At 36.2% G+C, this 27800-nt stretch overlaps 1 protein-coding gene across 1 annotated transcript in view; it reads left to right on the top strand.

Moving 5' to 3' along the window:
- The first annotated feature begins 24427 nt into the window (after nucleotides 1–24427).
- The window catches only part of LOC145668761 (rho-related GTP-binding protein RhoE-like), a 281380-nt gene continuing 278007 nt past the window's right edge, over nucleotides 24428–27800 (top strand). Inside the window, exon 1 of the mRNA XM_081736910.1 lies at nucleotides 24428–24848. Within this exon, the coding sequence (XP_081593036.1) occupies nucleotides 24738–24848 (111 nt within the window). The 5' untranslated portion in view covers nucleotides 24428–24737. The remainder of the gene's footprint in view (nucleotides 24849–27800) is intronic.

Raw genomic sequence — 27800 nt, 5'->3', positions numbered from 1 at the left:
AACATCTTTGCTTCTGCAAATTCTACCAACCGGTTTCCAAGTTAGTCTCGTTCTCTATATCCGAAATTTCTTATTTCTTTTTCGTTTGGCTTTTGTTAACCAATTCAGGCTTTGAAGTCTCCAATGAAAACCTTAACTTACGTAATTACATTCTCTGTTATTAAATGGACAATTTTTCCGTAGAATTAATCCACTTCCTGGTATCATACAGATGTAGTTGTCATTTGCAGTTTGTACCCCGCAGTCGCAATGGTTTTAAATAATGCACTCTTAGACATATATATATATATATATATATATATATATATATATATATATATATATATATATATATATATATATATATATATATATATATATATATATTCAATTCTTCTGCCTAAGAGTGCATTATTTTAAAACCCATTCAGCAATTCAACTTCCGATAATTCCTTCTTTCAAGAGGAAAATAAAAAAAAAAGTCTTTAAGAAAACCAGATCTATTTTTTAAAAATCTTTTTTCCTTTTTTTCAATGAGTACATCATTCACAATCGAGTGAGTACCACATACATACACATTTTCTTTCTTTCTTTCTTTCTTTTAAAGAAAGGTTTCAATCTGAATTGTTATCTCGCGTGGATTTAACAACTTTCTTCTGACGGAATAAATGTAGTAACTTGCGGATTGAAGGGGTGGAGTTGATAGGAATAGATTAAAAAAAAAAAAAAAAGCATGGAGATTATTTTTTTTAACAAGATCTTTTGAAATTCCACGCAAAGCAATTTTTTACTTCTCTTCTTCCGATTTTTCTTCACCCCTTCCCCCAATCTGCCATTATAATGCACTGTGCTATTAAAAAGAAAGGCAAAAAATCTATACTTTCTCTATTGACTAACTCTCTGAAAGGACACGATTTGAACTGTAAGCTCTTATATTTGAACAATAAAGAGTTCTTTCTTAGAAATCTACATCTTGTCCTGTTTCTTTTTAAAAAAACTAAAAAAATATGGATAATTTTCGATAAAGTCCAAAGAAGACAATGTCTCCTGATTTTATGCGACTCTACAGGGAAGCCAATCGTGAAGATTAAGAGAATATGTCCTCACTACATTTTTCTTCTCTTTATAAATTACACTTTTTCTTAACGAAGTAAACAATTAAGAGTAAAACTTGTGGAGAATTTCTTTTGGAAACCTATATTTAAACACATTCATCCCATATTCACCCCAATGGTACTAAAAACCAAACCTCTTAGTGTAACAGCCCTTTGTGGGTCTAAGCCGCTGCAACGCCATCTGTTAGAGAACGGCTGAATTGAGTCCAGTCTAGCGATGAACACTAGACTCCAACAGGCGTGTAAGGAGCTTTCTATACCTACATCTAGTGGACGTCACACCTTTTATTCACGCGATTCCCCTGGTTTGCCTCACGATGCTGAGCCGTTGGGGATCAAACCAGGGCCACGCAGATGTGAATCCAACGCTCTAACCACAAGACTATGGAGAGCTCCGTTTCATGCCAAGCTTGATAAAAGAAAAAAATCGGATGAATTTTGTAAATGAAGGGTGAGAATAACTGTTTTGTTTTGAACCGGGGTATGTTACAAAAATATAGAAAATTGCTATTGTTTTTAAGATTTTAATTTTTTACAAATTATTTATTCTCTTTATGGTTCCAGTAATTACAACCTAATTTCCAACTGATCAATGTATGATCAGGAGCGTGCTACTACAATCAGAGAAAATGCAATGGAAAATACGTTTAGTCAACGGGGGGGGGGGGGAGAGGAAGGAGAATGGAATAAACAAACATTGGCAGTGTATGCGTGGTCAGGGAGATCTGCAAAACCATCGACCACACTATCGATGTTTTTGTTTGCCTGTCAGCCAGCACTGTCTTTTTTTTTTTTTTTTTTTACCATGTCAGGTTTTCTACCTGTTGCCTTCTACTATCCCTGTGATTTATTGAAAAGAAGAGCAGAAATCTGTGACGTCATAGAGTGCTCATGTTCAATTGGAAGTGGCTGCATTATACAAATAATATGGGCTGAACACAGGCTATAGAATAGATGTGTACCGTGTAACCAAGGATTGACACACTTCACGTTTGTAAAATGCGAAATTCATGATCCGAGAGTGTGTCTTTCATTTTATTAATACACATAATCATTCAAGCACGTCGGAAACTATACCTATTCGACCTCGTATACACATACGAGGTGTGTTCAAAGAATATCGAACCTTTGGTTGGCAGAAATAGATTATTGATATGCCACATTGACTTGATCCCTAGCCTTCCGTTGCAAGCGCTGCTATCGGCTGAAGGAAATCCACTCGCTTTCTCTCGCTTAGCAACAGCTGAGCCATTATTGGCTCAACGTGTGGGTGTGTGCGGGTGTGAGCGTTAGTTCTCATTTTTGCCACGGCTCAAGACATTTTCTCAGCACAATAATTGATTTGGAAATCCGAAACACTAATTCCCTTCAAAGAAATCTGCTTGGTAATGCACACACTTCTTCCAGCGCTTCAGCCATTGTTGGAAACCCTTCTGGAATGCAGTTTGTTGGAATAGTGCGCAACTATGCTGTCGCATTCAGCATGATGTCTTTCTTCTTTTGACTCAAATCGGGTCCCTTTTAGTGGGCATTTTCAGCTTGGGAAATAAACCAAAAGTTACAGGGAGATATGTCGTGGGAGCCTGACAACACACAAGAATGTTATGTTGGCGATGAAAGCCTGAATTAAATTTCGCGGACTCTCCCCTCATGCCCAAATTATCGTTCAAAATTGAATGTACCGATCCATTTGCATGGTTTTCGCTTGGGTATTGCAAAGCTCTTGTCTTCACTCGTTGGCCGACTGCCAGGAACTGACGTTTTCTGCGGGCGGGAAAAAATCACGACTGCGCATGAGTGCCCCCTCTACATCTACAATGAAGAAAGTATCCCGCGCTTTATTCGTTTACGCGGGAAAGAAATAAGGTTCCATACTTTTTAAACACACCTTGTATATATAGTTAGAGTATTAGTCGTGATTGTTTTGTGTTTCAATTTGACTTCTTGTAGTTAGTGAGCGTGTGTAGGTGTGAAATATATACACCTACGTGGATTTTCATTATCCGTCAATCTTTTTTTCTTTCTTTTTTCAGTTCGCATCGCACCCACATCGTCACGTGTTTCCGTAAATGGCAAAAGAAAGAAGAAGAAAAAAAAGTACTATCTCCACAGGGACTCTGTGACATTTTCCGACACAACCTAGATTGTGTGAAAAGGCTTTGAAACGAAGAAAAAGCAGGATCAGAGAACAATGTCTGTTGTCGACTGATGTTAACCTTTCCTTTTTTGAATGTTGAATTCTACGTATTCTGTAGGTTTAAATTTGTTATGAGACAACAGAGAGCACAAGCTGTTCCTCTCTTTTACTCTCTAGGTTTATCGTCAGTTTCTTATGAAATACAATCAAAAGAGAAGTTGACACGAGATTTTTTTAAAAATGAGATACTCACCGTTAAAGTAACATGACAAGAGGTTATCTTACGTTAGTTTCATTGAAGAAAAAAATAACATAGAGATTTCTACCATAATCAATGATTCTCTACCGAAGGATTATTCGAAAATGTGACATGTTCATCCAAGTATTTCTAAAAATTTGCTCTAGTATGGACTCTTAAAAAAAAAATATTCCGGTCACTCCCTCCCTCGAAAAAAATTGGTGATGTATACGTAAAAAGTTAGGTAAGTACTCTCCCTTTTTTTGTCATCTGAATATCCAGGGTTTAAATTTTGCTTGTAGTCACAATGACTAAGCTTTTTCTCTGTCTTAACACAGCATTTTCGGATTGGTACTTTGTAAATATATAGACCCTATAGATCTCAGCCAACTTACACTCCTTACAATCATCTCCAGTAAATAAGAATATTTCCATTATGTGTATATACAGGGAGCTTTAAAGATAAATTGAATCTAAACCAAGTAATTTTGAAGGGAGAATAGTAAATTTGGAATTGAAGAATGGTAAATTTAGGGGAAGAAAGGTAAGTTTAGGGTAAGAATGGTAAATTTGGAGGAAGAAAGGTATATTTAGGAGAAGAAAGGTAAATTTGGAGGAATAAAGATAAATTTAGGATAAGAAAGGTAAGTTTAGGGGAAGAATGGTAAATTTGGAGGAAGAAAGGTATATTTAGGAGAAGAAAGGTAAATTTGGAGGAATAAAGATAAATTTAGGATAAGAAAGGTAAGTTTAGGGGAAGAATGGTAAATTTGGAGGAAGAAAGGTATATTTAGGAGAAGAAAGGTAAATTTGGAGGAAAAAGGGTAGATTTAAATGTAGAAAGGTAAATTGAGATGGGGAATGATAAACTGGGGTGAAGAATTGTAAATTTGGCCGGAGGTTGCGTCCAAGCCCTTGAGCTGAGGGACACCGCTGTAGGAAACCGTAACGTCACAGAGCATTCGTTATCCGTCCCTTTTCCCCGACAAGATTTATTCAAACTGACAAGATTTATGCACTATGTGATCAAAAGTATCCGATACGTTTTTCATATTAAGTGCATTGTGCAGCCACCTACTGCCAGCTACTCATTATCAGCGACCTCAGTAGTCATTAGACATCGTGAGAAAGCAGAATGGGGCGCTCCACGGAACTCACGGACTTCGAACGTGGTCAGGTGATTGGGTGTCACTTATGTCAGAAGTCTGTACGTGAGATTTCCACACTCCTAAACATCCCTAGGTGCACTGTGTCTGATGTGATAGTGAAGTGGAAATGTGAAAGGACACGTACAGGACAAAAGCGTACAGGCCGACCTCGTCTGTTGAATGACAGAGACCGCGACAGTTGAAGAGGGTCATAAAGTGTAATATTCAGACATCTATCCAGACCATCACACAGGAATTCCAAACTGCATCAGGATCCACTCCAAGTACTATGACAGTTATGCGTGAGGTGAGAAAACTTGGATTCCATGGTTATAAGACACACTGCTGCTTATAAGACACACATCACGCAGGTAAATGCCAAACGACGCCTCGCTTGGTGTAAGGTGTCACAACTTCACGCATTACGTCTTCGAATGATGAAATGTAGACTCATAATTTTTTAATGTTCAGGATATCGCTTTTCCAGATTCCCGTATGGCGAATGCCCTGTGAACGTCATCTGTCAGCGTGTGTAGTGCCAACAGTAAAATTCGGAGGTGGTAGTGTTATGGTGTGGTCGTGTTTTTCTTGGAGGGGGCTTGCACCCCTTGTTGTTTTGCGTGGCACTCTCACAGCGCAGGCGTATTGATGTTTTAAGCACCTTCTTACTTCACACTGTTGAAGAGCAATTCGGGGTTGGCGACTGCATCTTTCAACACGATCGAGCACCTGTTCATATTGCACGGCCTGTGGCGGAGTGGTTACACGACCACAACATCCCTGTAATGGACTGGCCTGCACAGAGACCTGACTTGAATGCTATAGAACACCTTTGGGATGTCTTGGAACGCCGACTTCGTGCCAGGCCTCACTGACCTACATCGATACCTCTCCTCAGTTCAGCACTCCTTGAAGAATGGTTTACCATTCCCTAAGAAACCTTCCAGCACCTGATTGAAAGTATGCCTGCGAGAGTGGAAGCTGTCATCAAGGCTAAGCGTGGGCCAACACATATTGAATTTCAGCAGTACCGATGGAGGGCGCCACGCACTTGTAAGTCATTTTCAGCCAGGTGTCCGGATACTTTTGATCACATAGTGTATAACTAGATTTATTCAAAGAGAAGTTTTAGTGTGTTATTGTGCCTTCTTTTAACACCGAGGTCATAATAAGACGTGAAGGTACAATGATCTCGAAGAAGCTTCCTCCAGAATACCAAACACCTGTCTCCCGCACTCTCTATAAAAGCGAAAATGAGAACAATTTGTGTAGGCAATAGGAAAATATGATATATGAAGACGAAGTTAAGTTAAGTTTAGTTAGCAATCCTGTTGATTTTAAACCAGCTGTGTTTTCGTGCAAGCGAGGATATTAATACACAAAGAGTCTTTCTTGCCTCTGGTGGTAGCCAAACCACGCAAACACACCTACTTCTCACATCCTGGCGAACTAAAAAAAAAAAAAAAAAAAAAAGGAAAAAGTAAATTATGAAATTGCACGACATGTAATTTCACCCCGGGTTCATTTATATAATGTCAGCATTATATTCATACAACACAATTTCTTTTTTTTTCTTTTTTTTTTTAGATATAAATATACGTAGCCTATATATTTTTAATATCCATTTATTTTTCTACTGACGTTGGTGTATGGTTACAGTTTATTAAATAGAGTAAAGGAGAGGATTATGGAGTAACAATTTGTTTTACATAAATAACTCAGTAAATATTCATGTGAACTAACTAGTTCGCGTACATGATTAGGAGAACCGAAACTTGATCTGTGTTTCTCACGAGATGAGACGAGAAATACGATTTTAAAATTCGAAACGAGAGGAGAAACATGACAAGTCTCGTCTCAATTTTGGCACGAGAAATTTCACGAGTGTTGTGAGTACCAAATGATAAATTGACAACGTGAATGTATGATAAAACGATAATCATGCCTGTTGTTCTGTATGGCTGCGAAACATGATCACTTACTCTGAGGGAAGAACATAGACTGAAAGTATTTGAGAACAAGATCCTGAGACGAATATTCGGACCTAAGAGGAACGGGAATAGGGAATGGCGGAAACTTCATAACGAGGAACTACATAATTTATATGGTTTACCCAACATTGTTAGGTTCGTCAAGTCTAGGAGGCTTAGGTGGGCGGGTCATGTAGAAACGCTTCCAAAGTCTTGACTGGAAGACCAATCGGAAAACGACCATTAGGAAGACCTAGGCGCAGATGAGAGGACAATATTAAGATGGATCTCGCAGAGATTGGAATACAAAGTAGAAACTGGATGCAGTTAGCTAAGGATAGAAGTCAGTGGAGAGCTTTTGTGAACGCGGCATTGAACCTCCGGGTTCCATAGGCCATAGAGTTAGTTAGTTAGAATGTATGAACACAACAAACAGCATTCATCAAGATTTAAAGATACGCAAGTCATTACACAATATACCCCGATAATAAATATGGTTTAATTGTTGTTATATCACACCTTTTGTGGACCTCCCGTAATGCTGAAGGATTGTGATAACTTCTAAATGATTTTTTTAAAAAGAAAAAAGCATGGCAAAAATTTTGTACATAAATGTATAAAACGACAGGAGACAATTTCCAAACGATACTAGAAAAGCTTTCTTAAAATCGAGACGATACTCCTTCAAAATCTAAAGTGACAAGGCGAGAAAACCTTATTATTCGTCTCGTCTCGGTTCTTGGCCAACATTATTCATAACCCCCTCCTTTCCTCTCACTATAAAAAATAAAACACCATTTAAACACTTTTAGTACAGATGTTGATGAGAAAATTTGGTTAAATAGTGTTTATAAAGTGTGCTTCGCGTGTCCAAAAGCGTTAATTCTCTAAAAGCAGTATCTAGTATGACATATTTAAAATACTTCTTCTCGGCAAACAGTTCAAAAACAAAGTGATGACACATTTTGCAAATACATCTGGGACATACTTGGAAAATTCGGTATCTAAAAGGGGCGAATACGTGTAATCTGGAGGTGTTCAAAGAGTGCTGATAATGTGTAATGTGTCCTACTGTGTCTAAAAATAGTTTCTTTATTTTATGTAGTGGGATGCCACGAAGGGAGAGGCATAGGGAAAAATTTAGCACAGTACGAACCAAAGCATACACTAAATGAATACAGATTTTTTAAAAAATCTCTAATTACTGACTGGAATGAATGCTGGTGCAACTGTATCACAATCAGAATGTTGTGTTTCAATGCTCTGATGGAAATGGTACAGGTGTTATTTTAAGTACTGCAAATCGTCTTCTCCAAATAAATTCCGTTAGAGATTAATATAACAGGGAGACAATGAGGAACAAAATAAAACGATTAGCGTTTCATGGCTATACTGTGTAAAATAAAACTACTACCATCATCATCATCAGAATTTTGTTAGCATCCAAAATTGAAAATATTACATTAACCATATGATACTCAGTAGTGGCTTAGCACGATTTTTGTACAGCTAACTTTTGACTATGATTTGAGACAATAATACTCGAGTATAAGCCGCAACTAGCCTATGAAGTATTAGTTGCTAGGCTAAGTAAGAATTTGCTTCATGTGAAGAAAGGTTAAAATGAAAACAACACCTCTACGCTCGTACACAACTTTTATCATATTTTAGCACAAATGAGTTCCTCTGAAAAGAACCAACAACCTCACTAACGACTCACAGTTAATTGAAATGCAAGCAATGTTAACACAACAACAATGATTACTCATATCCTTCGACCATACATGTATCAAATACAAGTAAGAGCTGCTGGGTTTCTCGGCTACGTATTTCCTATCATTTGTGTGTGTTAATAGTCGTATCATTCTTAATTTTTGGTATTTCAGGAAACGTGGATCTCTCACACATGCAGAAATACGATATACCGTTTTAAATTACTTTGAATAAAATCAAGTAAAAGATGCAGTGAAATTATTTAATATTAAATATGGACATGTGTTAACACATTTCTGTCCATTGGAGGACTTAGTCATTGATGAATTTTCTCTCCCTCTCTCTATCTCTCTTTTTAAGTTTTTAGGTGGGTTACTTACAGTTTTAAATCATATTACTGCAATGCTTTTTGAAAATAAATCCAGATTTCTTACTCTGTGCTTTTGTGAACACTGGAGTCCATAATGCTGAATAGTATAATAATAATAATAATAATAATAATAATAATAATAATAATAATAATAATAATAATAATAATAATAATAATAATAATAATAATAATAATAATAATAATAATGTTTATTTTATTTCTGTTACATGAATAGCCTAACGGCAAAAATACAGCACCTTATCAGACAAATATAAACACATTGCATACAATGCAACCTACAATATATATTATCTACTGAAACTATAAAAAATCTATATATTACCTATATATTAAAATGCAAGAAAAGTTTTTATGTTTGTGGCCAATCCTTTCGACAATGAGATCTTGAAAACCACATGTGCTACTAACGTATCGCTTTCGCGGGTCGATTCCAAATTTTGTGTAGATTTGCCAGTTGTCATTCAAATTTTCAAAAAAAAAAAAAAAGACTTATCTTTATCTTTTTATTTCATATTTTAGGCATCGTTTTGGCCCTATTGGTTTAATATTGCAACGAGGACGTTAAGGTTGATACCCTCGTGAAAGGCAACCAGTAGAGGAGCTAAGTATAGTGGGTTGATGGACATTTCAGGCGCTTTGCTTGAATCTGAATGACAAAACCTATTGTGTGGCAACTTCGAAGTCTTGTGGGTCAACAATGAGGCGTCCCACTCGGATATGGAATTATAAGTAAAATATTTGCATTTCTTATCATCTATTACTTATTCAAGTTTGTCACAGACTCCCCCCCCGAACATTCTACATATATAAAATACTATATTTATATGTATTATGTCTATAGCAATTCACTTCCTTTCAGAGTCTTCCTGTCCTTTACTTGTGTTCGTAAAGGGACTTGCACAGATACAATAAGTGGGAAGGAGATTCACGCATATACAACAACTGTGTGCTGTGTAAATAGCTCAGGTTCAGCTAGTAAAAATTAAATTAGTATGGAATTAAACAATAATTCAATGTCAAGTTATTACCAAATATTTTTTTAGTCTCAAAACAGATGTATCGTCAAAAATACTACAAAAATAGGGTTCGTCAAACTTTAAAATTTAAGTTTTTGTACTGATTGAAAACTGAATGTCTTTTTAGATTAAAAGAATTCGTCATTCTTCTTAAAATTATAGCTTTTGGATTCAAAAAAATTAACGTTCATCTATTTCTCATATTATACATTGGCACTCTTATTCCTGTATTATGTAGGCAGTATGATATGAGGCGCCTAATATCAAAAACCGCCAAATCCATTTTTTTATACCGAAATTGAGCTATATATCGCTTGTTATATTCTTGATCTAAAGGAATTCCATGGAAACAAAATTTTGTTTAAAAGCTTAATATTTCATACTAAGAAAGTAGTTCAAATATGGGTCTTTGTACGCGTGTATATGGAGACCCACTGCACGTTTTGCGAGATACTCGAAACTAAGCAAAATGGATGTGGCGGAATTTGATACTACGCGCCTCATACCTACTATCAAGTATGTTATGAATAAAATCTCTTTGAATAAATTTTCTCTCGTCATTCTCTAAAATTAACTCCAATCTTCATGACTGCCTGAGTAGTAATCTCTATTCATTTTAGGACATAGTAGTCTAATGAAAAATTTTTGAAATGACTCAATTCTGTTTACCAGTGTTGTACTGACAAATGAAATCTTAGTGTTACGCCCCACGAATATGCCGGCTAGGCTAAAGAAGACGGTGATGATGAAAAGTGAATGAAATGGTTGAATGAATAAAGTGGGAAGAAACGGGAGAACCCCGAGAAAACCTACGAATACGGTGTTTGTCCACCTCAAAGTCCACTTGGCGCGAGCTAGAATTGAACCAGGGACCCCACACACAAAAAATTTACTAGACTAGATGCTCTACCAATGAGCCACCATGCCTAACCTCCGCCAGTCTTTGTACTGTACACGTGTTAGGTAAACTCTAAACAACTATACCGAACTCTAGTCTTGATCTTGCAAGTATCTTATATAAATACTCTTATATAAATACATTTTAAAACTCAGCCTATTGTTTAGAAAATGAACTTTATTCTTCTTCTAGTGTATAATAATAATAATAATAATAATAATAATAATAATAATAATAATAATAATAATAATAATAATAATAATAATAATAATAATAATAATAATAATAATAATAATAATAATAATAATCCATTTAGGCTAAGGCTAAAGGAGACTGATGATTAATAAAAATAAATGATTATGAAAGAAATGGTGGGGTGATAATGAGGAAGACAATGGAGAAACTCGTGAAAACCCATGGAAACAAAGGCTTGGGATCGAACCAGGTAGGATTACCTACTAGAGAGGAATTGTCTGTCTTGCCTCGAAAAAGGGTGTCTTGAATGTGACTTCTCATGTCTGAAAGTGTACCTGTTTCTTTTGTCACAAAAATTCTGTCTTGCTCCGTTTCGTGGGCGAGCCTAGAACAGGAACCCACTGCACAAGAGGTGAGCGCTCTCTCACTCTATCATTGTGTACACAATATTTATTCGAGCATCTGTTTACACATTGAAATGAAATCTTTGAGTTTTACGTCTCACAGTTATGCCGGCTAGGCAAAAGGAGACGGTGATGATGAAAAATGAATGAAATGGTGGAATGAAGAAAGTATGAGGAAAGGAGAGAAGTCCGAGGAAACCCACGCACATCGTGTTTGTCCACCACAGAGTTCACTTGGCGCCAGGCGGGATCGAACCAAGGACCCCATGCACAAGAGGTGAACGCGCTATTACTAAGCCACCGCGGCCCCATTACTTATTGAAAAATTGCTTGGTTAATGTACTGCTTCAGTTATATTAACGATACTATAAAATACTGGACGACATCCTAATAATTATCTGGATATTTGTTAGATGTTATGGTCCTTAGTTGAAGGAGATCAGGCTTTTGTATTTTTAAAAAATGTTGCAATTTCACTAATTTCTGTCAATATTAGTTTAGTTTAGTTTAGGTTAGGGACAATTACTTGCATCATTGCATTCATATTTCCTTAGGATTATTATTAGGAATTAGACTTTTGAGCTGTTAGCATCTGTGGTTATTTAGCCCATCACATACATGAGGAATGACGTCCCTCGGCCAGTATACTATCCTATGAAAGGAAAGGAAGGAAGACATCTGAAACCATTATGTTAGATACCATCTCGGCATTTGCCTGGTATGAATAAAGAAAATCCAGGTAAAATCTCACTCAAGATGGCTGGCTGGAAAAAAAGTTACATTTTGTGACAGTTGCATCATTACCATTTTTATTTAATTTTTAAATAAATCTTTTAAACCCAATTTTGCGTATAATTATGAACATTAGTGCATATAATTTTCATTTTCATTTTTGTCTGTTTAAAGAGCCAAAGAACATTCTCTTTATTTTCCCTTACTATCCGAGAAGTAACATGTTTTATTTTTTTCTGTATACCTGTCCGTGCGGCGAGGACAGTTGAAAGACCCTTCCGTTGTCTCTCAATACCACTGCCTAAGCCACACACGTAGAAAACCACACACAGCAGAGTTCCCGGCGTGAACGCAAGAAAGAAGAACAAAACAGCTTTTAGCATCTTTTTGTGAAATGGAGAAAAATAATAAAGTCCTAAAACGTTGAATAGAATCCAAGTAGAAATATAATCTCTGCGAATTTGTCAAAATCACAGCATAGACCATATGTCGCCACTCAGAACCAAGATAAAATTTTAACATAGAACTGTGAAATGGTCCAAAACCATGCACGAGACGACTAGGAGCCAAATCAACTCTCATAAAAATTTTCGATATAACATGTGAAATTTGAAGGAAGCACGTACGTTAGAGAAACGACGCCCGAACACCGTAACTAGGCGGAGACCAAGAGAATCAAAATTTAGGACACCAAAATGACTTAACGAATAAGGAGCAGAGACGAAATCGAAGACACCGTTAGAGGCGTATCCAAAAAAGTTCGGCAGGTTAAAAATTCAAAACTCCAAGTGAGTCGTAAAATAATTCTTCACCGGGAAACAGCGTACCACCGCAACACAAAAACATACCCGGAACTTACACACACTACAGTCATAATCAAAAGTTAAGTTCACAATAACAATGTGCGGCTAAACTCACCGAAGCCGATTGTACGAAATTACAATCTTTCCTTAGCATAGTAACCTACACATTGATCTTCTTCAAAATATATTTATATATATAAACATATATATATAAACTTTGTAACGCTGCTAATATATATATATATATATATATATATATAGATCGCGAAACGCCTACAAACATTGTTTTTTTTTTTGAGTGACAGAGTTTCGTACTTATAAACGTAATCACGAGTTATTACAGACAATTAGAATAACCTACATACGCACCGAAAGCACTTGAACTAGTTTTAATCATACATAATCAGTTTTGAAGTATTATACACAATGCTTAAAAACAATAAACACTGTTTATCCGTGTAACACTACACTTTTAACACCGAGAGTGATGTTGGTGCAGTGTGACGTCTGAAAGTGCTTTTAGTGAGAGTGCATCCTATCAGAAATGGACCAACAGAAGCCCCACCTTGATGGATCAGGAGACGCCCAAGAGCGACGCCCCTTCCAGTTTGAGAGGAGGACGCAGCGGGAATCGAAGAGAGGAACTCCGAATCCAGGACACTTCTCACGAAAGAAGGAAGCCAGTAAACGCAGGGACATCTGTATGTGTGTTGTGAGCTTGGTGGTGAGAGCAGTGTGTACGGCGAAAGGTAGGACCCATCCAAATTATTTTTTGTTGATTCCAAAAGGGAAATTTTCGTCATTGAATAAAATGCAAGACGTTCGCGATATAAAGTCGGAACTATTTGAAAACTGTTAATGTATTTACACCGCGTGGAGAAAAGATTTTCCAACTCGAACTCTAATTGCTAAACAATTAGACTTTTTTTTCTTTCTTTTTGAGCAAGGCTTATTAAAAATGGAGATACTTTTTACAATGATACTTATCTATATATATATATTCTGTGACTTTAGTGAATATGTCGTTGTTTTTATTAAGGAGATAGTAGTTTAGGCCATCACTCTATTTGTCACTTAGATTTTTTTTGATAACATATAAAGAAAGTTAATTTAAAAGTAGATCGAATGACGGGTTGTAGACCTTTAACGATGAAAGAAGTATTTACTTTAACATATGGAAATTTGTATGAAGTAAAAATGCATCATCTGCGCTATGTACATGTAATATGAGAACTTTAAGATAATTTTGAACAAGACATAATAGATGTTCCTAGAAAATATATTCAAGACATTGCTTTACTTGTCCAGAGATTATAGTGTTTGTAAAGTAATTTTGCATAGAAGTGAACGTACTAAATGAGTCTATTTCGATCTATATACTAGTAAAACTCTAATAAATAATATTGTAATGAGTCATCAAATATATGTTACGTAAGAGAGCTAAAGGATTAATTAGTAACTATGATGTATATGCGACTAGTCTCGCAATTAATCATTTTCTTGGTTGGAGATACGTAATCCATAAATAAAGCGGAACCGACATTAGTACAGTCAGGTAGAATACAGATGAAAAATACGAAGTAGGCTAAGTAAAGCCGCAATTATTACGTCAGTCTGATCCTCTAACAATCGAGCGATCAGACGTTTATGCGCATAAACTAGACGAACAAACTAGAGGAATACATGAAAATGTCCGGCCGTATACCAATCCTATTAATGATAAAGAGAAAATCACGAAAAACTCAATATATTCAGATTAAAGAAATCTCGAGAGACGTCTTGACATTTATTTATATTCATGTGTTATTTGATTTTTTATGTATGTATGCATGTATTTACTTATGATTTTACATATATATATATATCGATATATGTTTGTGTCTATTAATTTTCTACTTGTGTTAATATGAATATATATATGTAGCCTTTATGCATAACGAAATGGTAATGCTACGCTCATTGATTTTATGTATTTGATAGTGTATGCTTGTTAGGTAAATGTCAAAGTGCATATTTAGTGCACTTATTCTCATTCTCAGTTATTAATTTAAATAATTAGAAATGGTTAGCAGTCAGGCAGTAGGTTTATTTAACTCCTTTGGATCATTCTATGTTTCTTTCATACTTCCCACAAATCTCAAATCGAAGTCATGACTTGTTTCTCAATTTATTTTATTTTAGTTCAAGTTACTTCAATTCATTTCCACTTACTTCAACTAGTTTAACTCATTTTAAATCATTTCAATACTTAGTTTTCACCCGAATAAAATATAGGTTATTATATTCAAAATTCCGTCTAGCTATGTAATATCTTAATCTCGTAAATATTAAAAAGGTTATAGTCAAAATAAATCAGCTGATCAACGTAAACCATATACTTAGCATGCGATGTCAAATAATTAGGTATTTTTCATATGCAAAATTGTAATTTAACCAGTTTGGTATGATATCTATGTAAATCAGGAAAGCTATATATATATATATATATATAAAATGTAAACAAGGTAAGATTGCATCTAGCACTGGTTATAAACATCAATTCCACAGATTGTTTATTATTATCAGGTTAATGATAACAATTCATTCACTACATAGTTCAATGTAATTTACTTAAATTGATTTTTTTGTTAAGGCCTTATGCCTTATTCTGAACATTTGTTGTCAGAAAACCCAAAATTCAATATTAACCTTCAGCTTGCTTAATTTTTTTTTAGAAAACATTTTTTGTTATTGTTTTCATTTGCTCATTAAAACTTTTATTACATTGTTAATCAAATTCGTAAGCTTTTTCTTTCATAAACAAGTTGTATCCCTAACCTTAAGCATATCATTGGTTTCCAAAGGATCTGTTAGGCAAATTAGGCAATATTAGCATTTCTCGACTATAGTGGGGATTAGACTGATTTTCAGAATTTTCAACTAAATTCTAAATTCTAGATATTCGTTTATTTTCTGGTTTTATTCTTATTACTACTATTATCATTCAGTCCATTTGGAAAGTCAGTGAAAGTCAGTCTAGTTCGTCCACACAAACCAAACATTAGAGCAAAATTCTCTTTCAGCGTTGCAGCATGTGAATTCAGGATATGTATGCGAATAATATCAAGTTTCATTTGCTTACACGGTTTTAGAGGGATCTTGTTTCCCTAAAGCCCTGGGACACCGCGGGGAGATAGGATTTCCTAACCGTGAGATCAATCCTTATCGAGTCACAAACCATTTTAGTTCGAGGAACGGAGACTTTAACGGTGGTGCACAGGGAATAAATAGTGACAGACGGAATATGAACCCAAAACCCGCCATCTCATTTTTTTTCTTTTTATTATTACAAAACCTGGCGCTACAAGCGACCACCACCGGGATCTTTCTCTTTTCAATTTTCAAATTTTACAAATATGGCGCATCCGAACAGGAACTCGATAGTTAATTTATTTTAAACTCGACAATTTACGCTTAGACCCGATAATTAATTTTTAAACCCGATAATTAACTTTCAGATTCGATAACTTATTTTTAGATGCGATAATTAATTGTCAGACACGATAATTACTTTACAGTCTCGACGAATACAATTCAAAGAACTCGATTACCATTGAAGGGTTAAAAAAAAAAAAAAAAGTAACTACTCGCTAAGATTATTATCAGCTACATAATGAGCCTTGGAATCGAACTAAATTCAACGGAAGTTGAACAGTACTTCCAGGAACGATCAACGTTCTTTTCTCCTCCAATTTCATTTCTTTTTCAGCCAGAAGAATGTAAGTTACGTTTACGTTGAGCTAGCAATAGAGAATATTCAGTTTGCAGAATTCATTTGTATTGAAAATGGGTGATTGAACAAGAAAAAGAAGAAAAAGAAGAAAAATAAGGTAACCAGGTGAGGAAAATAGGAAATAGGGTAATAACTACAAGTTGCTAAAATCAAATCGAACCTGTTACCATCCATATATTTATAAAATAGTCATTTATATATATATATATTTACATAGAAATAACTTTTCTTCTATTAGTTTATATTTAAGGTGTGCATATATTCGTTTATCATTTGATTTTTCAGTATGTATAGGATTAAGCTAGAAATGTATCAACATTAATGTAGATTAAGTATAGCATTTAGTAAAATTTAAGATAAGATGATTTAAAGTGTGAATTACTATGCTTTGGAATTATTGCAAAAGATCGTACACTCAGGCTTATTTCATGAATAAGTAAATAAATAACGTAAAACGTGTTGTGTGTGTGAACAATTATAAGCGACGAAACTAAACATTTTATTAGTATGCCTCAAGAGTACTGTTTTTAAAAAAAAATTAAATTAGTAATTAATAAATCTATTTTTGTGTGTGTGCAAAAATAATTTGGCACCAAAGCCGTATATTTTTAGTTGCAGATGCAGAAACTTTTTGCATAGACGCCAGAGATAAGGAGCAAAATGGCGACTGAAAAACGGACGGACGCTCCCAATAGAAGCCCTACAAAGAATAATCTGTTCGCCATGCTCCAGACAATGAGAGAAGAAATAAGAAAACTTAACAAAAAGATTGACGAGAACATTCAAGAAATGAGAAGAGAACGAGAAGAGCGAGAAAGGCTCCGAGACAAACAGAATGAGACAGATGAGATTCGAGAAGAACCACTTCAGGGGGAAAATCTGCAAGACGCTGAGGTCATTCCGGAACGAGAACAGCACAGTCAAATGGTAGAAAGGAGCGAACCGGAAGAAGTGGTACTGGAGGAACCTCCATCAGAAGAAATTGTGCAAGATACACACCAGGAGGTCAAACAGACTGACCCACCTGCAGAGATAAGTACAAGTGTTTCCAACGCTGTGAACGCTCCGAAATTCAAGATTAAACGCAAAATGCGTGGAAGAATGGTCCCTGGGAAGACAAGAATACAGCCAATACGGCATAAGGATGCAAGAATAAAAGGCTTCTACGACAAACGTCCAGGATGGCAACGCAGCCATAACTTCTGCCGGAGGAATAATCACCCGAAGCCATGGAGAAAACCGGCAGAAGACTCCAGACATACGGAAGGAAAAAGAATACTTGAGTTCGAAGACCAAGATGCATGGATAAATTACAACGGCCCGAGAAGTCCATGTGACCGGCAAGATACACACAGTCAGGCCAGAGCAGTTGAAACGCAGGAGATGAGCGATGATAACTGGGAGAACGAAGCAAATCCGCAATGTATTACCGTGCAGGATGAAGGTACCAGGGGAGGAGAACACAAGTTAGACGCACGATGTAAAGATGGCCGAGACGATACAATGATTGCCCCTATCAAAGTGGTGAGAACTCAAGAAGTGAGTAATGACAATTGGAGGTACCCAGATGATAGAGAGGAAAACGCCGAAAATGACAAGAATGGTATCGGCATTGTCACCATTCACCCGGCTATGACATTTGTTTACTAAAAATTGACTTGCAACGGTCCAGGTTCGAGTCAAGGTTACGTAACAGCTTGCTGGAAAACAACCTCAAATACACAATGGCATGAAAAGAAATGGAAGCCCAGAAATACAAGGATTGCATGCAAGAAGTAAAGAAGAAGAATTGCAAGAAGTTAATGCAAGAAAAGAAGAATTGAAAACTGAAACATCAGCGCGGAGGAGAAAACTTAGCAGGAAAATAATGAAAGAAATATAAGAGAATTTTGTCTATTGCACAGCTCAGTTGAATATACCTGCATCTCTTATCCAAGTGGCTAACCCTAGAAGATAAACATAAAGAATAAGAAGATGAATTATATGGACGCATAATGCCCAGAAGTGAAATTGTTTACCAGCGTACTTACTTTAACTTTATTTCAGGTACCGGATGTGAGGCAACCGAAAATTACAGAGGAAGATTGGAAAAAGATATTCGCCAATGTGCGCAACCCAGCATTGAAACCGGCCCAGGAGATATAATTTTTGTTATGCACGAAAAAGTGCCTGTATACAGAGCAATCGGTAGAGAGGATTCCCGATTTGAGCTCTCTGAAGTGGAGTTTTGCGTTTAGAGCAGAGACTCAACGCACTCCTTTCCCTTGGTGATGATACCTGCGAAAACGCGCCGAGCCAAAGAATAGTGAGCTACGAGCTGCGAGCAGATGACAATTCCACCAAGATGTTTGCAAGTTCCCACAATTGGATGTTCGCGACATGGAACTTTGCCTTAATTACTTTACTCTCCTTATATTTTAAAGTTGTGTTACTGAAGAAGAATCATGGCCGAAGGATAAAAGCAGAAGTGCGAGCAGTGGCTTTGCCCTCGCACATGGAGGAATTGAAGCTCCATGCCACCCTCTGTAACCAATGCTCTCTTTCCCGATGATCCCAGACGCTGAAGATGATATAATATTATTGTTTTGTTGTTTTGTTACCTAGGGCAGCCAGCACTTTGGAAGAAAAGTAAGAAGTCGTATCCCGCGCAGATAAAATAACGAAGAGTTCCAATTATTACACCTGCGATGATGCAGACCAGAAGGAAGAAAAATTAAAGAAGAACTCCAAGAGACAATTAAGATAAAAGTCATATTATTTAAAACATGCCTCATAAGCTTGTGTCCAGCAGCTTGAACTGACCACGAACTCGATACCTGAGACCTCTCATACGGATAGCAGATCAGAGCACACGAAGTAAAATCAATCAGGGTTCGGATTTTTATGTACTTCAACTTTTCTATGAACTTCAAAATTAGGGATAGGATTTTCATGTACTTCAGAATATTTTTGTGAACTTTGAAATTTCTGATTAGGGTTCGGATTTTTATGTAATGTTCAATTTGCACCTAGAATTCATGATGCAATGTCAATCACAAAGTTTCTCTTAGGATGGAGATCTGCTTCAACTAAGTTGCATCATCTGCTCCATCTTAGGAGGGGGATAACTGTGACAGTTGCATCATTACCATTTTTATTTAATTTTTAAATAAATCTTTTAAACCCAATTTTGCGTATAATTATGAACATTAGTGCATATAATTTTCATTTTCATTTTTGTCTGTTTAAAGAGCCAAAGAACATTCTCTTTATTTTCCCTTACTATCCGAGAAGTAACATGTTTTATTTTTTTCTGTATACCTGTCCGTGCGGCGAGGACAGTTGAAAGACCCTTCCATTGTCTCTCAATACCACTGCCTAAGCCACACACGTAGAAAACCACACACAGCAGAGTTCCCGGCGTGAACGCAAGAAAGAAGAACAAAACAGCTTTTAGCATCTTTTTGTGAAATGGAGAAAAATAATAAAGTCCTAAAACGTTGAATAGAATCCAAGTAGAAATATAATCTCTGCGAATTTGTCAAAATCACAGCATAGACCATATGTCGCCACTCAGAACCAAGATAAAATTTTAACATAGAACTGTGAAATGGTCCAAAACCATGCACGAGACGACTAGGAGCCAAATCAACTCTCATAAAAATTTTCGATATAACATGTGAAATTTGAAGGAAGCACGTACGTTAGAGAAACGACGCCCGAACACCGTAACTAGGCGGAGACCAAGAGAATCAAAATTTAGGACACCAAAATGACTTAACGAATAAGGAGCAGAGACGAAATCGAAGACACCGTTAGAGGCGTATCCAAAAAAGTTCGGCAGGTTAAAAATTCAAAACTCCAAGTGAGTCGTAAAATAATTCTTCACCGGGAAACAGCGTACCACCGCAACACAAAAACATACCCGGAACTTACACACACTACAGTCATAATCAAAAGTTAAGTTCACAATAACAATGTGCGGCTAAACTCACCGAAGCCGATTGTACGAAATTACAATCTTTCCTTAGCATAGTAACCTACACATTGATCTTCTTCAAAATATATTTATATATATAAACATATATATATAAACTTTGTAACGCTGCTAATATATATATATATATATATATATATATAGATCGCGAAACGCCTACAAACATTGTTTTTTTTTTTGAGTGACAGAGTTTCGTACTTATAAACGTAATCACGAGTTATTACAGACAATTAGAATAACCTACATACGCACCGAAAGCACTTGAACTAGTTTTAATCATACATAATCAGTTTTGAAGTATTATACACAATGCTTAAAAACAATAAACACTGTTTATCCGTGTAACACTACACTTTTAACACCGAGAGTGATGTTGGTGCAGTGTGACGTCTGAAAGTGCTTTTAGTGAGAGTGCATCCTATCAGAAATGGACCAACAGAAGCCCCACCTTGATGGATCAGGAGACGCCCAAGAGCGACGCCCCTTCCAGTTTGAGAGGAGGACGCAGCGGGAATCGAAGAGAGGAACTCCGAATCCAGGACACTTCTCACGAAAGAAGGAAGCCAGTAAACGCAGGGACATCTGTATGTGTGTTGTGAGCTTGGTGGTGAGAGCAGTGTGTACGGCGAAAGGTAGGACCCATCCAAATTATTTTTTGTTGATTCCAAAAGGGAAATTTTCGTCATTGAATAAAATGCAAGACGTTCGCGATATAAAGTCGGAACTATTTGAAAACTGTTAATGTATTTACACCGCGTGGAGAAAAGATTTTCCAACTCGAACTCTAATTGCTAAACAATTAGACTTTTTTTTCTTTCTTTTTGAGCAAGGCTTATTAAAAATGGAGATACTTTTTACAATGATACTTATCTATATATATATATTCTGTGACTTTAGTGAATATGTCGTTGTTTTTATTAAGGAGATAGTAGTTTAGGCCATCACTCTATTTGTCACTTAGATTTTTTTTGATAACATATAAAGAAAGTTAATTTAAAAGTAGATCGAATGACGGGTTGTAGACCTTTAACGATGAAAGAAGTATTTACTTTAACATATGGAAATTTGTATGAAGTAAAAATGCATCATCTGCGCTATGTACATGTAATATGAGAACTTTAAGATAATTTTGAACAAGACATAATAGATGTTCCTAGAAAATATATTCAAGACATTGCTTTACTTGTCCAGAGATTATAGTGTTTGTAAAGTAATTTTGCATAGAAGTGAACGTACTAAATGAGTCTATTTCGATCTATATACTAGTAAAACTCTAATAAATAATATTGTAATGAGTCATCAAATATATGTTACGTAAGAGAGCTAAAGGATTAATTAGTAACTATGATGTATATGCGACTAGTCTCGCAATTAATCATTTTCTTGGTTGGAGATACGTAATCCATAAATAAAGCGGAACCGACATTAGTACAGTCAGGTAGAATACAGATGAAAAATACGAAGTAGGCTAAGTAAAGCCGCAATTATTACGTCAGTCTGATCCTCTAACAATCGAGCGATCAGACGTTTATGCGCATAAACTAGACGAACAAACTAGAGGAATACATGAAAATGTCCGGCCGTATACCAATCCTATTAATGATAAAGAGAAAATCACGAAAAACTCAATATATTCAGATTAAAGAAATCTCGAGAGACGTCTTGACATTTATTTATATTCATGTGTTATTTGATTTTTTATGTATGTATGCATGTATTTACTTATGATTTTACATATATATATATATCGATATATGTTTGTGTCTATTAATTTTCTACTTGTGTTAATATGAATATATATATGTAGCCTTTATGCATAACGAAATGGTAATGCTACGCTCATTGATTTTATGTATTTGATAGTGTATGCTTGTTAGGTAAATGTCAAAGTGCATATTTAGTGCACTTATTCTCATTCTCAGTTATTAATTTAAATAATTAGAAATGGTTAGCAGTCAGGCAGTAGGTTTATTTAACTCCTTTGGATCATTCTATGTTTCTTTCATACTTCCCACAAATCTCAAATCGAAGTCATGACTTGTTTCTCAATTTATTTTATTTTAGTTCAAGTTACTTCAATTCATTTCCACTTACTTCAACTAGTTTAACTCATTTTAAATCATTTCAATACTTAGTTTTCACCCGAATAAAATATAGGTTATTATATTCAAAATTCCGTCTAGCTATGTAATATCTTAATCTCGTAAATATTAAAAAGGTTATAGTCAAAATAAATCAGCTGATCAACGTAAACCATATACTTAGCATGCGATGTCAAATAATTAGGTATTTTTCATATGCAAAATTGTAATTTAACCAGTTTGGTATGATATCTATGTAAATCAGGAAAGCTATATATATATATATATATATAAAATGTAAACAAGGTAAGATTGCATCTAGCACTGGTTATAAACATCAATTCCACAGATTGTTTATTATTATCAGGTTAATGATAACAATTCATTCACTACATAGTTCAATGTAATTTACTTAAATTGATTTTTTTGTTAAGGCCTTATGCCTTATTCTGAACATTTGTTGTCAGAAAACCCAAAATTCAATATTAACCTTCAGCTTGCTTAATTTTTTTTTAGAAAACATTTTTTGTTATTGTTTTCATTTGCTCATTAAAACTTTTATTACATTGTTAATCAAATTCGTAAGCTTTTTCTTTCATAAACAAGTTGTATCCCTAACCTTAAGCATATCATTGGTTTCCAAAGGATCTGTTAGGCAAATTAGGCAATATTAGCATTTCTCGACTATAGTGGGGATTAGACTGATTTTCAGAATTTTCAACTAAATTCTAAATTCTAGATATTCGTTTATTTTCTGGTTTTATTCTTATTACTACTATTATCATTCAGTCCATTTGGAAAGTCAGTGAAAGTCAGTCTAGTTCGTCCACACAAACCAAACATTAGAGCAAAATTCTCTTTCAGCGTTGCAGCATGTGAATTCAGGATATGTATGCGAATAATATCAAGTTTCATTTGCTTACACGGTTTTAGAGGGATCTTGTTTCCCTAAAGCCCTGGGACACCGCGGGGAGATAGGATTTCCTAACCGTGAGATCAATCCTTATCGAGTCACAAACCATTTTAGTTCGAGGAACGGAGACTTTAACGGTGGTGCACAGGGAATAAATAGTGACAGACGGAATATGAACCCAAAACCCGCCATCTCATTTTTTTTCTTTTTATTATTACAAAACCTGGCGCTACAAGCGACCACCACCGGGATCTTTCTCTTTTCAATTTTCAAATTTTACAATTTTTTCGACCGAGTGTTCCCACCAGGAATCGAACCCGGGACCGCTCGCACAAAAGGCGAGAGCGTTAGCGACTACGCTACGCGGGGCCACTCATATTTCCTTATGTGCACTTGGAAGCACATTTGGTCTGTACAGTATTTGGAAGTTCTCATTTCTATAAGATGTACTTATATTCCATTCTTAAAGGAAACAAACCAATTACGTTTCCCTTACTTCAACTCAATTCTCCTGTAAATCTTTTTTTTTTTTTTTTGCCTACTTTTTTCTCCCTTTGTTTATAGATAGCTCGATGTTATCTATTTATATCTTTCACATACATGCAAACATATTTTAGTGCAGTTTTAATTTGCTTCATTCTATCTCAATAAAGGCATCACTGCAATCATTAAAAAAAAAAATACATAGGAAAAAAGAAGTAGATCATATGATGCATAACGATGCACCAAATCTACATTTGATGCAAATTTTGCCTTGTGTGTGTGTGGAGGGAGGGGGAGGATGACGCAGACCTAGTACGAACGAAATGTTCATTGCAAGAATGCAGTCCAGACAGACGACAAATGAGAGCACGTTCACTCTTTTTGAGATCGGCTCCCACGAGCTAGCAACACTGCAAGAACCACGTGATTTCACGAGATCCGTTTGCCACTGAATGAAGCCTGGTGTCCACTCCCCCAAACAGGCAGTCGGTCGCAGCGCAGCCTTGGGAGAGGAATGTGTCGGTTACGAGAGCGTTTCGTGAGCCCGTGGTGTGGTTGAGAAGCGGTTTTTGGTTGATTGTTGTTTGTTTGTTTATTGTTGCAAAGAAGGAAAGAAAGGTGTGTGTGAGAGAGATAGCGAGAGAAGAGTGTGTCAGTAGACGAGTGCGTGCGTCTTCTTGCTTTGTTACGAATAAATACGAATTTTTTTTAATTTGTGAGCGAGGAAGACGTTTAAAAAAGTGACCATCAATATTAGTTTTTCAGTGAGTGCCATGGATATAACAGACCTCGAAGATGTGGACTGCAAAATTGTGTTGGTCGGGGACAGTAAATGTGGGAAAACGGCTCTCATTCAGAGATTTATCTCGGATAAATTTATGGAGGTAAGAACAGTTCTTTTGTTTGTTTGTTTGTATTGAGAGAAAGTGAAAGTCTTTAGTGTTCCGTTAGTTAAATAGTAGAGAAAGTGCTATTAAGGAAATAATTTAAATCACAAGATGAGTTTTATGGTTCTGCTTTATTTTTCTTGCCAAACAATATACAGTGTATGTATTTTTTTGCACGTATAGATAAATTATAAAGTACAATTGTTTTCGAAATTATTAGATTTATCGCCAAAATTTGTGAGAGGTGGCTGATGTCATTGCCCTGCCATTGTCACGCGTAGCATGGTCGCAGATTCGATTCTGGGCGGTGACCGAGGTTCACTTCGTCTTCCTAAGATGTATGGGATGAGATGATACTTTTTCAACACCGACACGAGCGATTCTTCTTATTTCAGTCCAAAATAATGTCTGCTGTGCATGATAGTTGGTTATATTTCTATCACTAAAAATAAACGAAGCTTTTTTAGCGTGTTAGTCCACTATATGGCTGGCCACATGGCGTATGTTCAATTCGAAGATGCTTCGTCACCGCACCACTTCCTAATGTCATCATTTTCGGCTTTCTAGTCGGGAGATCACTATATCTTAATTTAGGTAGCTCTTCGGCAGAGGTGGATCTAGAACGTAAAAACTTGGGGAGGGGCAGTAAGAACTTAGATTATGATAGGTATATCATGTTTACTATAAGCTTTCAAAAACTATAAATAATAGCTTAAAATATTTTTGTCACTCAGAAAACTGGGGGGGGGGGGACTAGCGCTCCCGTCCCCGGGCTAGATCCGCCACTGTTCGTCGGTTTCTTCACAGTATTAAATCACGCCGAAATCGAACCTGGGCTTACAAAAACAGGCGTCTAAACGGGTATATTGGTATTATAAATTTTAAAAAAAGCACAATTATAAAGAATTCCTTGGTCCTGGTGTTCCTATAATCAGCTCTCTTGGAATAGAATTAAGTGTGGTGAGGATTGGTCTACGTTATAAGCGTTAATCTTGCACGATGGTCTGTACACCTGCCAACTGCAGCGGGTTTAAATCTGGGTCGTGTTCCGGAGCGCACGTTAATAGTGGGTTTTGTCCTTCCAGAGCTTCGTTTTGCATAAAGGTTGGAAAAACAAAACAATCAAAACTATAAGAATGTGGGTGTAATTCTTTGGATGGGACGCTTGTTTGTTGCTTATCTCTAGTTTGGTTCCTCGTGGTTCTCTCGCCTTCGGTGCGAGCGGTCCCAGGTTCGATTCCCTTCGGGGACATTCGGTCTAAAAAGTGTAAAAAGCTTTATTCAGGCCCGCCATCCTGAATGAGGTTTTCCTCATTCACACCAGGCGAATGCTGGGGTGGTACCTAACCTATAGGTCCCAGGCCGATTCCTTCCTTTCCCAATCCTTTCTTCCCTCCCTTTCCCCGGATAGTGTGACTGCCGAGTGACGTCATCCCTCATACGTGACGGGCTAAAATGGCCATAGATGCCGAAAGCCAGAAATCTAAATCCTAAATCCTAAAATCGGTTCCTGGTGGGTGAACAAAATTTCACCCACCATTGTAAGACATTTGGGAAGCAACTGGAGTGACTTGACTATAAATACATAGCGGATTGTACAACAAGAAAGCTAGGTGCATTGGGTTCAAGATTTAATGTGCTGACAACAAACTTCCGTGGTCTCAAGGATAGGTCTAAAGCTTCGAAATTTATCACTTCTAAGGAAAACGCGAAAAATATTTTTTAAAAGGCTCTTGAATAATGTTGCAAAAATTCATGCTGAAGAAGACGGATGATTGATGAAAACCAATTATTATGAAATAATTTAGTGGAATGAGAATGTTGAAGAAAACGGGAGAATCCCGAGAAAAATCACGCACACTATGTTGTTCATCACATACACGTGACCGTGGATCGAACCAGAGGCCCGTCACACCGTTTCTTGTAATTGCATACATGGGTATATAGTTATCAAAATTATGAAATTTGGTATGTTTACAATGTAAATTCTATGATATAGATTTGAGTGGAAGTGTACGACAATAACACTAATCTCGTTAACAGAAGAGTTTGTGTAACATCGATGTCAGAGCATATGTGACACAGTCATTTATCTTGCCTTTTGTATTTGATTTCCATGCATGTGTTCCTGTGAGTGAGTGACATCCAGGAAACGGGAAGCTCTATATGTACCTAATACTTGAACATTTTTTTTTTTCACTTGACGTCACGACACATTTCATATTGACACACAGACACATGCCTTTTGTTGAAAGCCATCTGTCAGTGAATGCGTTAAATAGTGTTTCCACAGCTGTTCGTTTCGTAAGGAATAAAAATCATGGGTAACTTCCATTGTCGAACATTGTTTGCTTCTCGAATGCACGAATTTTTTAACCTTTAAAGTACGATATTTATTAGCTATTTTATTTAATTATAGTAGAGAACCGTATCAAAGTTAGGAAGCTATTAGTTAACATGTACGCAGGAAGATAATACATGGGTGCCAATCCTGGGCGAGCTGAGAGATTTTAGCCATCCTGAAGTTTACTTGGGCCGAGTATTTGTATTAAAATCCTATCTAACAAGCCTGATTTAGCTTCCACCAAGTTATACAGAAATCGACACCACTGACTGTACTTCGGTAATATAGTTATTAATAATTTTTATATACTGGCCTCTAATCCTAACTCTCAAATAGCTTCCACTCTCCTTTAGTCTACTATGTAGCACAAGCGCCTACGGTGCATGGGGTCCCAGGTTTGATTCTCGGTAGGATAACCTTGAAATTTGAACGTGTTACGGTGGTTTGGATTCCACCTTCTATTGTACGTAGACGTCTCATTTAGCTTATACTTTTCCGAAAAGCGTCATGAAAGTGAAGTGTCGTCAGAAAGAGTGTTTCGAAAAGCGTCATGATAATGAAGTCTCGTCCCAGAAATTGTTCCGAAAGGGCGTCATGGAAGTGGT

This window comes from Thermobia domestica, chromosome 13, assembly GCF_964235325.1.
Source record: "Thermobia domestica chromosome 13, izTheDome1.hap1.1, whole genome shotgun sequence".
NCBI lineage: Eukaryota > Metazoa > Arthropoda > Insecta > Zygentoma > Lepismatidae > Thermobia > Thermobia domestica.
Note: the sequence above shows the minus strand (reverse complement) of the source record. Positions and strands in the feature narration are given on the sequence as shown.